Raw genomic sequence first — 17,535 nt, 5'->3', positions numbered from 1 at the left:
CCTTGCAATTTTATGTTTTTGTGTTCCAGATCCATAACTTTTATTTTTTTTACTTTTCCGTCAATATGGCCATGTGAGGGCTTGTTTTTTTACGGGACGAGTTGCACTTTTGAACAACACCGTTGGTTTTACCGTACCGTGTACTGAAAAACGGGAAAAAAAATTCCAAGTGCAGTGAAATTACAAAAATGCAATTTCACAATTTTTTTTTTTTTTTTTTATTATTATGCTCACTATAAGGTAAAGCTGAGCTGGCAATGTGATTCCCCAGGTCAGTACAAGTACGCAGATAATAAACATGTACAGGTTTTGTTTTTATTTATGTGATGAAAAAAAATTCAGAACTTTGTCAAAAAGTGTAATGTAGCTTTTGTCGCCATTTTCCAAGACCCGTAACATCTTAGTTTTTCGAGATCTGGGGCTGGGTGAGGGCTTATTGTTTGTGCCCTGAGCTGATGTTTTCATTGATACCATTTTGGGGCAGATGAGATGTTTTGATTGCCTGTTATTGCAATATTACTGCGGCCACAAAACCGTAATTCTGGCGTGGTTTTTTTCTTCATTATGCCATTTACCTATCAAATTAATTTATTTCATATTTTGATTGGACAATACTGAACACAGCAATACCAGATGTGTTATTTTTTTTTATGGGACAAAGGGGATAATTTGAACTTTTTAAAAAAAGTTTTTAGAACTTTTTTTCTCCTTTTTTACTGTATTGAATAGTCCCTTTAGGACGATCATAGCTGCAAGTCCCCTATCACTTGTGCTGTACATAGCAGTGCATCAGCCCTGCTTTATGTAGAAGAAATCACTTTCTCCTATGAATGCCGGACTAGGGCCGGCGTTCACAGGAGCTCAGTAATGGCAGGCACAGGCGGACATCAGCAGACCCCTGGCTGTCAGAACCACCCATTGATTCCCCATGATCATGTCACGGGCATACCGATGGGCAGGAGCAGTGACTCACTCCCCGCTGGTGTGTGTTAAAAGCTGCTGTCGGAGATTGTCACCATGATGGATCCTGTCTTGCTCTCTGTGATTTGGGGTGAGACAGAGGCCATAAGATTTGATCTTCCAGCATTTACCCTCCATACATGTAAAGTGGCAATCCTAATATGTCAGTTGTGTAATGTGACTGTCTTTCGCAGTGGTGCGACCACGTACAGGTACAGTGACGTCAGTTTGTTATCTGGGTATCTCTGGTGTAGGGTTGGGACTCCCGAATCCTCTGATTTCTGGCCTTACATCAGGTTTTAAATCCTTTTTTCTCCATCGCTTCATTGGGGGACACAGAAACCATGGGTGTATGCTGCTGCCACTAGGAGGCTGACACTATGTACAAAAAAAGGTTAGCTCCTCCTCTGCAGTATACACCCCACCGACCGGCACTTATTTCCCCAGTTTAGCTTAGTGTCAGTAGGAGGTGGACACGGGTCTTTCATTAGACCCCTATCTACCTCAACGTGCGTCGTTTCTTTACAGGTTCCGGAGGGATACGGAGTGATCAGTCACATCCGTACTCCCACAAAGAGACTATGAGTATGGCGTGTACTGCCATCCCGTATCCTCATATGTCTGGATGGCAGGACCCAGAGTCCGAGCACGGATGCGTGTCAGGCGATCCAGCTGGTCCTCGCCCCCCCCCGTCTCCCACCCACTCGCCCACCAGAGCCTGTTGGTCTGGAAGAGACGTGGTCCTTCTTCTACAAGGACCATTGCTGAGGGGTAAGTATGGGACCCCGGAGCATCAAGCCCTTCCCCTCCCTGCCTCCCCGGCTGCTCCTTTCTTTATCTTTTGGCCTGCCATGCTGCAGGCCCGGGTACTGGAGGAGCGGGCGCATGTATGGGGTAGCGATCACGCGGGTGCAGCGTTACCTCCGCGCCGCCCCACGCTTCCCGCCGGCCGCCGCTTTCTAATCCAGGCCCCGGCTTCTATTGCGGCCTTGTCCGGCGTCGCGGCCACGCCCCCCGCCTTTTTCCTCAGGCGGGCTTCTCTCCCGCCCGTTCTAAGCCCGCCCACCGCTCGAGGCCGCCCTTCTCTCTCTCCTCCACGTCTGCGCTCCAGGGGCGGTGCTCAGCCTTCTGGCCTGCCCATCAGCAGCAATCCTTTGCTGCAGTTAACCCGCCCTCCCTCTCCCTGTCTTCACAAGGAAGCGCGCTTTTTCTTTCCGGGCTCCCCTCAGGCGGCCGCCATTTTATCCAGCCTGTCAGCCGGACCTCATCGACTCTTCTGTGGCCCTGCAGACTCGAACGAGCCTTGCAGCAGCGCTCGCCGGAAGCTTCCACAGGACGCCGGACCGTGAGTAGCTCTGCTTCTGCAGACTGACACCCTCCTCTGCCTCCTGTCCCCCAACCTTCCGGCACTGCTTCAGTGACTTTCCCTCATTATGTCTAATTCTAAGCCTGATCGTGCTCGCCCTCCGGCTTCCACCTGCACCTTAGTCAAGTTTTTTGCATGCTCTTCTTGCAAATGCAAACTACCCTCAGGTCAGCCCACTCCCCTCTGCACTGACTGCAGCAACCCCATCCAGACCGCCGCCCTGGAGCCCCCTATTGCTCCGGGTGAGAGCGAATCCCCCATTCCAGACTGGGCTTCTTCTTTATCTCAATCAGTAGCGGATCTCACCAGGGTATCTCAGACCCTAGTGGCCGTTCTTGATAAGTTGCCCCTGTACACCTCTGCAGGACCCAGCAGGTCACAAGAGGTTCCATCTGAACCAGCCAGCATGAGCCGCAAAAGACCCAGGCAGGATCTCCGGCCGGAATCCTCCCCTCACCGCATAGTCCTTCCCAGCAGTCGCCTTCCCGTGCCTCCTCACCTGAGTCCGCCATCCGATGAGTTTTTAGAGCTGGATTCGGACCATACCGCGGACATGAAGGTTACAGTACAGAACCTCATTGCAGCGATTAACCACACTTTTGAGATCACAGACTCCCCTGCGGAACCCTCAAATCAGGAGGTTTCCTTCAGACGGGCAGAAACACCTTCCAGAGTCTTCGCTCCTCATTCTGAGTTTGCCAAGCTCCTCACCAGGGAAAGGGAAAATCCGACCAGGTGCTTTCAAAGAGGGAAGCGCCTCGGCGTGCTGTATCCATTCTCTCAAGAGCTCACAGACAACTGGTCGGCTTCTCCCTCTGTAGACGCCCCTGTGTCCAGACTATCTAACAGCACGGTCCTTCCGATTTCAGGTGTGGCGGCTTTGAAGGATTCTAACGACAGGATCATAGAGTCCTTAGCAAAGTCAGCATTCGAAGCGGCTGCAACGGTGCTAAGCCCAGCTTTTGCCTCCACTTGGGTAGCAAAGGCCATAGCTACTTGGGCGGATGATCTCCGCCAAGGCATTCTTGATGGAGCCCAGCCAGAGCGACTGGCCGAGCTAGCCAACCAGATTTCCCAGGCAGGGGAGTATTTGGTCTCCGCCTCTCTAGATGCCACCTCTTGCGCAGCCCAAGCGTCCAGCAACTTAGTTGCAATCCGGCATACGATTTGGCTCAAGGTTTGGCAGGCAGATTTGTCTTCGAAAAGGTCCCTTACCAATCTGCCCTTTCAGGGTGCACGTCTTTTCGGATCCCAGCTGGACCAGATTATCAAAGACGCCACGGGGGGCAAAGCTCTCTTCTCCCTCAGTCCAAGCCTCGTAGACCCCCTCCAAGGCGTCAGTTTCGGCCCTTTCGATCTTTTCGCCACGCCGCGACAACAGAGCCTTTTTCCAACCAACAAAGGCCACAGGCACGCCAGGATAGGAAGAAGGTCTCCTTTAGGCCCACTCCATCCTGGCGATCTCACTCCTCCCAGGGCAGATCCTCCAGATCCAGAACTGGAAGGTCCACCTCGGCATGACTACCTAAAGTGTCCCGAGGCGCCTTTGCAACTGGGCGGCCGACTCCTTTTCTTCATGGATGTCTGGCTGGCCTCAGTGGAAGACGCTTGGGTCAGGGAGGTTGTATCCTCAGGATACAAGATAGAGTTCGTTTCTCGGCCCCGGGATCGTTTCTTCGAACCCCGTCCTCCAAAAGACCCCGCCTTAGTTCCGGGCTTCTTTGCATCCATCGACTCCCTTCTCAGTTCCGGGGTGATTGTGCCCGTTCCCGAAGCAGAGCGATTCACAGGGTTCTATTCAAACCTGTTTGTAGTGCCCAAGAAAGGCGGCGCGGTCCGGCCCATTCTGGACCTCAAACTGCTGAACAAGAGTGTCCGCCTGCGTCATTTCAGAATGGAGTCCCTTCGTTCAGTAATCGCTTCCATGGAGGCGCAGGAATTCATGTGTTCGATAGATATTCAAGATGCCTATCTGCATGTCCCCATCTTTCACGGACATCAGAGATTTCTGCGTTTTGCGATCCATCAGAACCACTTCCAGTTTGTTGCTCTGCCGTTCGGTCTCGCCACTGCGCCCAGAGTGTTTACAAAGATCATGGCGGCAGTGATGGCCCTGTTAAGGATCAGAGGTCTCGTACTCTTCCCGTACCTCGACGACATTCTGATCAAAGCTCCGTCTTTTCACCAGACTCTTCAAAGCCTTTCCATCGTTCTCGACACCCTGTTCAGTTTCGGGTGGCTCGTAAACAAGAGGAAGTCCTGCCTCGTTCCGACTCAACGTCTTGTGTTCCTAGGCTTATTGTTCGACACCCGTCGATCGAAGGTCTTTCTCCCGGAAGAGAAGTTGATCTCTCTGCGGCGAGATGTTCGATCACTGCAGAGCCCGAAGCTTCCATCTTTCCGGTCAGCAATGAAGGTCTTGGGAAAGATGGTGGCGTCGACCGAAGCGATCCCCTTTGCTCAATTTCACACGAGACCGCTTCAACAGGCCATTCTGTCTCGGTGGAACAGGTCCGTTCTCTCCCTGGATCGTCCACTTTGTCTCTCGTTCCGGGTCAAACAGTCCCTCAATTGGTGGCTGACGTCACCCCTCATTTCCCTGGGACGATCATTCCTTCCGATTCACTGGCAGATTGTGACAACGGACGCCAGCCTTCTCGGCTGGGGAGCTGTGTTTCGCAGTCTGACGGTTCAGGGTCGGTGGTCGTCTCAAGAGACAACTCTGCCGATCAACGTCCTCGAGATACGGGCGATTTATCTGTCTCTCATTCACTGGGAAAGGCTTCTCAGGGGTCTGCCGGTCCGCATTCAGACAGACAATGCCACAGCGGTGGCATATGTCAACCACCAAGGGGGGACACGGAGCTCCTCGGCTCTAGCGGAAGTGTCCAGGATTCTCCTCTGGGCAGAGGTATCGGTCCCAGCGATATCCGCAGTGCACATTCCCGGCGTGGAAAACTGGGCCGCCGATTTTCTCAGCCGCGAGGGTCTCGCGGCGGGAGAGTGGTCCTTACATCCGGACGTCTTTCATCAGCTTTGCCGTCGTTTGGGGACTCCGGACGTGGACCTGCTGGCGTCTCGCCTGAACAGGAAGGTCCCACAGTTCGTATCCAGGGCCCGAGATCCTCTCGCAGTCCTCTCTTCTTCCCAAGCTGTTGAAGAAAATCAAGGCGGAAGGGGTACCAGTCATCCTCATTGCTCCGGATTGGCCCAGAAGAGCTTGGTTCGCGGACATGGTCAACCTTCTCGCGGACGCTCCCTGGAAGCTTCCAGACAGAGCAGATCTTCTGTCTCAAGGTCCGATCTGCCACCCCAATTCTCGGCCGCTCAATTTAACGGCGTGGCTGTTGAAACGGCGGTTCTGAGGCGGTCAGGTTTTTCAGATCGGGTTATTCACACCATGATCCGGGCCAGAAAACCATCATCTTCCTGAATTTATCGTACGTGGAAGGCCTATTTCACTTGGTGCGAGGCCAATGGCGTTCTGCCCATGTCCTTTTCTCTTCCTTCTATTCTGGCGTTCCTCCAGGCAGGCCTGGATGCGGGCCTTGCCCTCAGTTCTTTGAAGGGTCAAGTTTCGGCGCTCTCCATTCTTTTTCAGAAGACGTTGGCCTCCCGTCCGCAGGTCAAAACCTTTCTTCAAGGTGTGGCTCACACGGCACCTCCGTACCGTGCTCCCGTGGATCCATGGGATCTGAATCTGGTTCTGGAGGCTCTTCAACGGTCTCCCTTTGAACCTCTCAGGGAAGTCTCCCTGTCCCTTCTCTCCTGGAAAGTGGCATTTCTGGTGGCCATCACCTCCATCCGACGTGTGTCGGAATTGGCAGCCCTTTCTTGTCGCCCCCCCTTTCCTGGTGCTCCATCAGGACAAGGTGGTCCTACGGCCCCCGCCTTCCTTCCTTCCTAAGGTGGTGTCCACTTTCCACCTAAATGAGGACATTGTTCTCCCATCCTTTTGTCCGGGTCCAATCCACCCTCTGGAGCGCTCCTTGAACAAGTTAGACCTGGTCAGGGCCATGAAGGTCTACTTGGCTAGGACGTCTCCCTTGCGGAAGACAGACTCTCTTTTCATCATTCCAGATGGTGCGCGGAAAGGTCAGCCGGCCTCCAAGGCTACCATTGCTCGCTGGATCAGATCAGCAATTTTGGAAGCCTACCGGGTCAAGCATCGGGTGCCCCCTCCTGGAATTAGAGCTCACTCTACCCGGGCAGTGGGTGCCTCCTGGGCGGTGCATCACAGAGCTTCTGTGCAGCAGCTCTGCAAAGCGGCAACCTGGTCTTCGATCCACACGTTTGCCAAATTTTACAAGGTCCACACCTACGCTTCGCCGGACGCCAGCCTAGGCAGAAGGATCTTGCAGGCGGCGGTGGTGAGTCCGCTGACCTGATGGAAGTTTGTTTCCCACCCCAGGGACTGCTTTGGGACGTCCCATGGTTTCTGTGTCCCCCAATGAAGCGATGGAGAAAACAGGATTTTTGGTTGCTTACCGTAAAATCTGTTTCTCGGAGCCTTCATTGGGGGACACAGCACCCTCCCATTTCTGCAACTCCTGTTTCTTATGTTTGTTGTTGATTACAGTTGAGTTGTCTGTTCTGTTTTCATTCTGTTTTGTTACTTCTCCTACTGCTTTCTCACTAACTGAGGAAATTAGTGCCGGTCGGTGGGGTGTATACTGCAGAGGAGGAGCTAACCTTTTTTTGTACATAGTGTCAGCCTCCTAGTAGCAGCAGCATACACCCATGGTTTCTGTGTCCCCCAATGAAGGCTCCGAGAAACAGATTTTACGGTAAGCAACCAAAAATCCTGTTTTTATCAAATCCAAGTGTCAGTGCACACTGGAGCGTATTTTCTTGGGATTTGAGTGAAATAGGTTCTCATACAGAGGAGCTCGGCCTGATCTGTGGACGGGCCTTTATTCTGCCACAGAAACAGTGAATTGTGCTGTTACGATACATTGAGCAGTCTCTTCCTGATCATTTCTTTGTCTCTTTCCTTTCTGCAGGCTGTGGTTACGGATTATAAAGTCAAGGCCTTGGAGAGTGTACATGGATATTTTTCCTGTGAGCAGGTACAGTAAATCGGGAACATGTCGTTGACCACTACGGGACACCGCTGTTCATTCACATCCGCCCCTGTATGGACGCAGTGTCTACTACCGAGCTTGGTTGTTTCCTTTCATAGTACATCTAGAAGCCGTATATTTCACAGAGGTCATTTTGGGTAGCTATTATCTCTTCTTAGAAAATAGCCTTTTCCTCTCTGAAGAGACAGTTTGTATATTTAATTTCCCAGAGGAGCACTGCATGGCTTCTAAGTCTCCTCACTCTGATATGCCAGGCTTGTCTTGTCACACTCCACAAGGAGAAATGTTACCTCTTAGAAAATAGCCTAAAACTCTATAAAGACCGCCTCAGTAGACCTGCGGTGGGCTAAACGAGTTGTAATATGGACCCTATCATGCAGCCATACTTTAGCCGTAAAGCTGCTCTGAAGCTCCTGTTGACAGGGATCTGCATAGAGAGTTGTGTGCCGCTCCTCCGGACGCTGTGTAACCTAAGTCTCTCTCCTGTAGGTGGTTGAATTATTAAGATATTTCTCTTGGTCGGTTCCTCAGCTGAAGGCAGTGAAGGCAATGCAGCATGTGAGTACACATGGTATATACTGTCAGATGCGTAGGGTGATGTATATCAGGAAACAATGCCATTATTGCCCGACAAGTGCTACAAGTTACATTCGAGAAGCGGCTCTGGTGTTGAACAGTTGTCTTGTCTGATGATGTCTCTCCCACCAGTGATTGCACTAGATCTTGGAAAAAAAAAAACCTCCATTGACTCAGTTTGTGATGATGGCCGCAGCTCGGTTCTTTCATTGTGCCGATCCCACTTTAGGTCTATTGGCTTTGCAGCTGATAGACCCCCAACAATCTATCTCTGGAGCCTCTTTCTTGGCATATGTGTTTGACAATTAAGCCCCTGTAAGAGCCTTTCCAGTAGATTTCTGAACATAGTGTGTGACCACAGGAGGAATGAGGAGGTCTGCAGTTTTCCCACATACTTTTTCAATTCTTCATTATTTTTAATATCCGTTCTCTGTTAGCGATTGCAATTCAACCATATTGCTCTCAGAGACTGTAAGCGCCATACATAATTGTTCCTGCAAGTTCCACACTTAAAGGGGTTAGCCGGGATTATTTTGCTGTGGGCCTAAGAACAAACAGGCAGATAGTTGCTACCTACCTGCCAGCTGTGCCCGGCAGTCACAGACCACTCCTGCCGGCGGTTTAGCTGCTTTAGCTGACATCATGTTGACCAAGCATCAGCTTTTCTTCCACTCTGCTCTGTTGATGGGGCATCTCTGTCGATGTCATGATGATTGACTGCCGGCTTCCCTCTGCCCAACTGCGGGGAGCCAGCTGTCAATCGGCATGATTTTGGCGATCACGCCCCATGAACAGCACCACAGAAGGCAGCTGAATCGCCGTCAGTGATCCCTGATGATGAGAGATCTGCGCCTACAGACCATTATTTGGGGGGTTTGCAATCTCCACATGTAAATAAGTGTTGTCATTCACTGACAGCAATCTGGTATCCTGACCAATATTCATATAACATCACAAGGGGGCAGAAGATTTCATAGTGGATAGAGAGTTTCCCCGGAACTTTATAACTCCTCCTTGGCACATGCACTGATCGACAAGTCCCCATCATTGGTCACCGAACAGGTCCCATAATACTAGTATTACAGCTGGTCACGTTCCCTTGAATGGGGTAGAGCTGCAGTGGTTGCTCACTGGAGGGTTGCTATATCTGGGTGCCCATGGGGGAGGCATTTGTGTCTAAAAAATGCCCCCATAGTACTATCTGTTTTTGGCTTGAGACTTCATTTTTGTTTAGCATAAAAAAATAAAAACTAAAGCAACAAATATATTCTGCAACGATAGAATGAGGATTAAGCCGCTGCGGTCATGTGTCCAGACGGCATGTTGTCGCTGAGACCGGGGACACAGGCTTGTGCACTAGTGATGAGCTAGCATGCTAGGATTAGGTGTTATCTGAGCATGCTTGGGTGCTAACCGAGTGTCTTCGGCGTGCTCGAATACTAAGTTTGATTCACCGTGGCTGAATGTCTCGTGGCCGTTCGACAGCCACAATACGAGCAGGGGTTTCCTAACAAGCAGGCAATCCTTGCATGTGTTGTGGCTGTCTTGTGAGCCGCCAGACATGCAGTCGCAGTGACTGGAGCATAGTATTAGAGCGCGCCGAAGACGCTCGGTTAGCACCCGAGCATGCTCAGATTGCACCTAATTCGAGCACGCTCACTCATTCACTATTGTGCACCCCTTTCTTATTTTATAACATTCAGCCCATCTGATTATTATTCCTGGGACTTTTAGTCCCTGGCGATGATGATATTTCTCACACTCTTCTGTTGTAGAAAATGGTCGCCATTCCTGCGGTGAAGGTTGTGAATATACTGAATTGCTTCACGTTCAGTAAGGACAGACTGAGCGCCCTGGAGCTGCTGGCGGTGTGAGTACTTATGTCAGCACTTTACATTGTGACCTATGCACTACAGCTCAGGCAGCCTCTGTGTTTGCGTCTCACTTTCAGTCCTGCTTCTGCATTAAAGGCGATTTCCCAAGAATAAACCTCACACAAAACCTTTCAGCTTTTCAATCATTTACAAAACAATAGACCTGTCTCTAGCTATTACCGTTAAAGCGGCGTTGTGGCGCCCCCTGGTGTTCCTCACTTGGCTAGCAGCGTAATTGCCACCATTTGGATCTTATGCGCACACACGCTTCGGCGTTCTTCCTACTATTGTGCAAGAATCCACACAACATTAAAGGAAATGTGTCATCAGAAAATGACCTGTCGTTTAAGGGTTTTCATTTATTAATGTTTGGATTTTTTTTCTTTATTTTTTTGCTAATTGTTTTTTAATGTTTAATATCATTATCCATATAAAATCAGAGTTTTTACAATTTACCCTCCCTTCTAGGTCTTAAGTCTCCTTCAAATATTCAAGTTGTTTTTGTGTTGTTTTTTTTCGTGACACATTGGGCTTAACTTTTATGTCATGGTCCTCTTCTCTTTTTGTTTTTGTTACTGGTTTTGGGCGATATTGGTGGGGAAAGTGACTGAGATTTTAACCTCAGTTACAAGAGAAATCCCGCCTCCTCTTTGCATAGCAGAACTGTGTGAATCTCCTGTGGAGGAATATGCGCTGTCAGCGCCTTCCATTACACGTGCAAAGAGCTTAAGTGCTGTGTATACAGTGAAGGAAAAGGCAGAGACTGTAATAAACCACCTCTGCCTTCTCCATGCGGACTCCAGTCACTTGATGGCAAGATGGTCACTTGACTGCTGTCAGCGCCTCCGATTACTACATATAAAACACTTTTTTAGCGCTGTGTATACAGTGATGGAGACGTAAGAGGCGGTAATAAACCATCTCTACCTTCTCTTTGGGGACTCCGGTCACTTCACAGCTGGATGACCGCTCCTGCAGCTACACGATCGCCTGTGGCTGTGCTACTATGCAATGACCATTCACAACGTCGCTGCATCGGAGGAGCCAGATCGCCAGGATGTGTGAAGTCTATGGGTGGTCTTTGAGAAGGAGAGAGCCCTCTCTTTAAGAGAGAATTTTTAATAAGAGGTAAACTGCAAAGTTTCTTGTTACGTGCCCTTTGCAATTTTACCAACTTATAAGGTAAGTGCACGTTCTGAGAAGGAATGGAAAGAACGGCCGGGGTCGCCATAACTAATATGTCGGAGCAATGTCAAACGATGTTTAAAAATGATTCCAGCGGATGAATTGTTTTTGCATAATAATGAAAATGTCATTTTTTTTTTTCCCCAATTGTTTTGCATCTTAGTTTCTCGTACTCCGAAAATCACTAGAGAATAGGGAAACGTTCCCGCGTTGTTGCCATTCATTGAGTTTTTGTTTCTGTTCACAATTGTTCTTAAAGGGAAGGTGAGCTGCGGCAGTGATGTCCCCTCCAGAGGCATTTGTGGGGTACGCGGATGTCCTCACTAATAGGAGAGAGAGTGTGTGATACCCGCCACTCCCGTTCCTGGTCCGACGCACCTCGGTGGCCTGTCATAAGCTCATCGTTTACATTGCCTTTAATCCTCCTGACAATGACGGTGACGGAGAAGGGAAATGGAGTCACCAAAGGGATCATTAAAGGAAGATTTAGACATTCTAACATCTTTACTAGTGAGAGGACAATTATCAGAGGGATGGCGACAGCAAACACCGAGGTCATTAAGTGTTTTTTGTTGTTTTCAAACTCGACTGGTGTAATTGTAGCTCGGTCCGCAGAGACACTCGCGGGCTCCCGTCTGATTTCCAGCCCGTGATGTAATGCTAGCACAAGTGGAGAAATAATTATTCCTCTCCCTTCCAGCTTCCTCTGGTGCAGATCTTTGCATCTTTTTGTGAATTAGCATTTTTTTTTTTTTTAGCTTCCACACTGCACAGTCTGCCAGGAAAAGTGACCTGTGTATTATCTCCTGTGGTTATCCCAGGAGAGCCCTTACTCCTAATCCTGTTAAACCAGAGAGTTATAAAATAGTTAATAAATAACATTTCCCACGTGTCTACTTTACATCAGCACAATTTTGGAAACAATTTTCTTTTTTTGTTAGGACGTTATAAGGGTTAAAAGTTGACCAGCGATTTCTCATTTTTACAAAACCATTTTTTTAGAGACCCCTCAGTTTGAGGGGTCTATATGGCTGAAAATACCCAAAAGTGACACCATTCTAAAAACAGCAAGGTGCTCAAAACCACATTCAAGAAGTTTATTAACCCTTCAAGTGTTTCACAGTAGCAGAAGCAACATGGAAAGAAAAAATGAACATTTAACTTTTTAGTCACAAAAATGATCTTTTAGCAACAATTTTTTGTTGTCCAATTTGTCCTGAGTACGCTGGTACCCCATATGTGGGGGGTAACCACTGTTTGGGCACACAACAGGGCTTGGAAGGGAAGAAGCGCCATTTGACTTTTTGAATGGAAAATTGGTTCCAATCGTTAGCGGACACCATGTCGCGTTTGGAGAGCCCCTGTGTGCCTAAACATTGGAGCTCCCCCACAAGTGACCCCACTTTGGAAACTAGACCCCCCCAAGGAACTTGGATACCTATATGAAAAAGAAATTCCAATATTGATCCAAAATAATCACTCAGGACTATGAATATGCAAAAAAAGACTAGAAACCCAAAAGAAGATATTCAAAAAATATCAACTAATTTTTATAGACACCACAAAAAATATTCTATAAAATAAAATATTTATTCATGACAGAGATGATGTGTGAACAAGAATTTTTTTATTTTCACAAATGGAATAAAAATTAGACATTAAAAAGACATAAAAAATATAAATGTGTGCAGGGGTACACAAAGAAATCAAGCAGACAGGAGGAAGACCAAAAAATATAACAAAAATCAATGTGGAAAATTCACTAAAGGTACATATGTGTATATAATGAAAAATAATTCTGCCCATCTGAAGCAGAGGAAAAGAAATAATATCCCATTTTTACTTTTTCTGTAAGCCCTGTTTCACACATCCGTTTTTTGGCATCCGCATGCATCCGTCAAAGTGTGAAAAAACGGATCCGTTTCTGTTTTGCCGCAAATGGATCCGTTTTTTTTTTTTATGGATCTGCGGTAGCCGCTAATGGAAGTCTATGGGACAAAAAAACGGATCCTCAAAAAAAATGTCGGATCCGTTTTTTAACGGAAAACGACGGGTTTAGACGGATTTTAAAAAACGGAAGTGTGATCAAGGCCTAACACAAAATGCAATGATCCTAACATGCGAAAAAAAAAAAAAAAGGTTTTTGAACTACTTCCTGAATCTGAATTAATAATACAGCATGGTATCCTTTCTTTTCTTAAGACCCAGTGGTAATCTTGTGTTTAGTTTGAATATCCACCAGGCTTCTCCTTAGAGTCGCCTCAGTGTCACCTTCTCTCATGGGCTTATGACTTTTTTCTATAGCGTAAATTTTAAGCGACTCCAAATTACTCTGGTGGCGATCTATAAAATGTTTTGAAACTTGGGACGTATTCCTATTTACATTTTCAACATCATAGATGTGTTCTCTGATTCTCGTCTTTAATTGACGCTTAATACTGCTATAATACGCATGTTCATTCAACATTGCTAAAATACGTATGTTTTTTCATAGCATTCTTTCTTGCAAACTTGCTAAGCCGGATTTTGGTATAAAGGTGCTGTGTTTTTCAATGTCGCTCATCATGATTAAGGGAGCTTGGTCTCCAGAGACGCGTCGCTCTGACTACTTGTAACCTGTCGTGCTGATGTTTTATCCTCTCTTTGGAATGTGTCCGTGGTGAATAAAACTTTGCTTTTCACTACGCTGTTGAGCTGGACATTCTACTTCATTTGGATTCCTCACGCCCTGACACAGCGGGTTCGTGCTCCAGGCACTAACAAGAAGCAGTGAGCTGGAAAATCTTTCCCTTTCTTATGGTCCCCCTGCACACATCACTCCAACGCACGTTTCGCTATTGCTCCCTGATGAAGCAATAGCGAAACGTGCGTTGGAGTGATGTGTGCAGGGGGACCATAAGAAACCAGGGTTAGTATGATCTTTATTTGATTGCTGCTTTCACAGACTGATAAGGGTCACTACAATATGCTATTGGTGAGGTGCAGGAGATTTTGAAGGCACTAAGCACTTTATGTATGTATGTACTGTATATACTCACAGTGAGTAATTGATGTTGTAGCTGCCCTTATATTAATTATAGGGATTAAAGGACCTAATATTGCACTAAACGCTTTATATATACTGTTTATTTGCACTATTTTATATGGAAATTATAAATTCATTTTATATATAGCACTACTTAGTGTTTATTATAATGCACTATATTATATATTGATGAATTTTTTCATGCATTTCTTTGATGAATTTTCCACATTGATTTTGTTATCTTTGGGTCTTCCTCCTGACTGCTTGATTTCTTTGTGTACCCCTGCACACATTTATATTTTTTATGTCTTCTTTTTAGTGTCTAATTTTAATCGCATTTGTGAAAATAAAAAATTCTTGTTCACACATCATCTCTGTCATGAATAAATTATTTTATAGAATATTTTTTGTGGTGTCTATAAAAAAAATTAGTCGATATTTTTTGAATATCTTCTTTTAGGTTCCCCCAAGGAACTTATCTAGATGTGTAGTGAGCACTTTGAACCCAAGTGCTTCACAGAAGTTTATAACGCAGAGCTCCTCTAAAAATGATTTTTTTTTAGCCCGCAATTTTTTATTTTCACAAGGGTAACAGGAGAAATTGGACGCCAAAAGTTGTTGTCCAGTTTATCCTGAGTACGCTGGTACCCAATATGTAGGGGGGAACCACTGTTTGGGCACACGTCGGTGCTCGGAATGGAGGGAGCACTGTTTGACTTTTTGAATGCAAAATTGGCTGGAATCAATGGTGGCGCCATGTTGCATTTGGAGACCCCCTGATGTGCCTAAATAGTGGAAACCCCTCAATTCTAACTCCACCCTAATCCCAACGCACCCCTATCCCTAATTCCAACCCTATCCCTAATTCCAACCCTATCCCTAATTCCAACCCTAACCCTAATTCCAACCCCAACCCTAATTCCAACCCCAACCCTAATTCCAACCCCAACCCTAATTCCAACCCCAATTCCAACCTCAACCCTAATTCCAACCCCAACCCTAATTGAAAAATAAACATAAAGATATTTTCTTTATTTCATTATTTTCCCTACCTAAGGGGGTGATAAAGGGGGGGTTTATCTACTTTTTTTAATATTTTGATCACTGCGATAAACCCTATCACAGTGAACAAAATGTACCTGGAATGAATGATTGAATCTGCATGCGCCCGCCATTTTGGAAGATGGCGGCGCCCATGGGGCAAGACGGAGGGACACCGGGAGGTACTGGGATTCGGGAGGTAACGGGGGGAGGGGGAATCGTAAGGCGGGGGGAGCGGAGAGGTGAAGAGGGGAGAAAATACGGCGGCGGCAGATCGCCCCCGTCAGTCGGAGGAGGGGGGGGGGCAGAGCGCAGTCTCCAGCCATGGCCGATTATATTGCAGCATCGGCCATGGCTGGATTGTAGTATTTCACCAAGTTTCGATAGTGAAATATTACAATTGCTCTGATTGGCTGTTTCACTTTCAAAAGCCAATCAGAGCAATTTTAGCCATGGGGGGGGGAAAGCCACCCCTCCTGGGGTGAAGTACAAGTCTACCTGTACCTGCGGGTCAGGTGACCTTTCATTGACCCCAGTCACCCAACCCGCAGAAACGCGATCTCCCCATGACGCCACATAGGCGTCACTGGTCAGATTGGCACCGACTTTCATGACGCCTATGTGGCGTCAAAGGTTGGGAAGGGGTTAAACCTATTTTTCATTTTTGCGCGTTAATTTTTTTTTCTCCCCTCTTTCCCATAACTTTTTAATTTTTTTTCTCAACATTGAAAAAAATGAGGTGTTATAATCCACAAGGAATTATAGTCATACCCTTTCTAGCCAACATATACATTAAGGATTACCGTATATACTCATGTATAAGCCGAGTTTTTCAGCACTTTTTTTTTTTTTTCGGCCTATACACAAGTCAATTGTCCCAGAGGGCCGGCAGGGGAGGGGGAGTGGTGGCTGTTACTGTGCCCACTGCTAAAGAGAAATGAATATTAATTTCTCTTATAGCTCGCACAGTGACACCCACAGTCGCTGGCTTCCAGAACACATCCTACTCACCTTCGCGCCCTCTCTGCATCTCGGTTCCAGCTCCAATAGCATTTCTGGCCGATCGATCACATGGCCGCGCTCATTAAGGTAATGAATATGGATTGAATATTCGTTACTTTAATGAGCGGGGCCACGTGATCGCTTGGCCACAAGATTTGCTGGTGCCAGAACGAGATGCATCAGGGCGTGCAGGAAGGTGAGTAGGATGTTTGTTTGTTTTTTTTAATAGGAAACATGCATACAAGGATAGTTGATAAGGAGCCATGCATACAAAGACAGGGACGGGGGAGCCATGCATACAAAGACAGGGACGGGGGAGCCATGTATACAAGGATAGGGACGGGGGGAGCCATGCATACAAGGATAGGGACGGGGGGAGCCATGCATGCAGGGACGGGGAGCCATGCATACAAGGACAGGGACAAGGGAGCCATGCATACAGGGACGGGGGAGCCATGCATACAAGGACAGGGACAAGGGAGCCATGCATACAAGGACAGGGACAAGGGAGCCATGCATACAACGACAGGGATGAGAGGACTATGCATACCCGTCTTATACTTGAGTCTATAAGCTTACCCAGTTTTTCGTGGCAAAATTAGGTGCCTCGACTTATACTCGAGTATATATGGTATGTTCCCATATGGATTATTATGATATAACTAGCTGAAGAGCCCGGCGCTGCCCGGGCATAGTAACTAACTGTGGTTAGTTATAGCAAATTATAATTATCCTCCATCCCATAGTCCCGTGCCCATATACCCATCATACATATCCTCCATCCCATAGGCCCGTGCCCATATACCCATCATACATAGCCTCCATCCCATAGTCCCATGCCCATATACCCATCACACATCCTCCATCCCATAGTCCCATGCCCATATACCCATCACACATCCTCCATCCCATAGTCCCATGCCCATATACCCATCATACATATTCGCCATCCCATAGTCCAGTGCCCATATACCCATCATACATATCCGCCATCCCATAGTCCCGTGCCCATATACCCGTCATACATATCTTCCATCCCATAGTCCAGTGCCCATATACCCATCACACATCCTCCATCCCATAGTCCCGTGCCCATATACCCATCATACATATCCTCCATCCCATAGTCCCGTGCCCATATACCCATCATACATATCTTCCATCCCATAGTCCCGTGCCCATATACCCATCACACATCCTCCATCCCATAGTCCCGTGCCCATATACCCATCATACATATTCTCCATCCCATAGTCCCGTGCCCATATACCCATCATACATATTCTCCATCCCATAGTCCCGTGCCCATATACCCATCATACATATCCTCCATCCCATAGTCCAGTGCCCATATACCCATCATACATATCCGCCATCCCATAGTCCCGTGCCCATATACCCATCATACACATCCTCCATCCC

The 17,535-nt window shown here is 47.4% G+C and overlaps 1 protein-coding gene across 1 annotated transcript in view; it reads left to right on the top strand.

Annotated features, from left to right (window-relative positions):
- Positions 1–17,535, top strand: part of PROSER1 (proline and serine rich 1) — an 80,630-nt gene that overhangs the window by 17,804 nt on the left and 45,291 nt on the right. Inside the window, exons 4-6 of the mRNA XM_073583263.1 lie at positions 7,330–7,395; positions 7,900–7,968; positions 9,762–9,856. Coding sequence (XP_073439364.1) covers positions 7,330–7,395; positions 7,900–7,968; positions 9,762–9,856 — 230 coding nt within the window. The remainder of the gene's footprint in view (positions 1–7,329; positions 7,396–7,899; positions 7,969–9,761; positions 9,857–17,535) is intronic.

Source organism: Dendrobates tinctorius, unplaced genomic scaffold (genome assembly GCF_039654945.1).
Source record: "Dendrobates tinctorius isolate UK_male_01 unplaced genomic scaffold, ASM3965494v1 ptg000075l, whole genome shotgun sequence".
Classification (NCBI taxonomy): domain Eukaryota; kingdom Metazoa; phylum Chordata; class Amphibia; order Anura; family Dendrobatidae; genus Dendrobates; species Dendrobates tinctorius.
The sequence above is the reverse complement of the archived record's forward strand: the minus strand, read 5'-3'. Positions and strand labels throughout refer to the sequence as shown.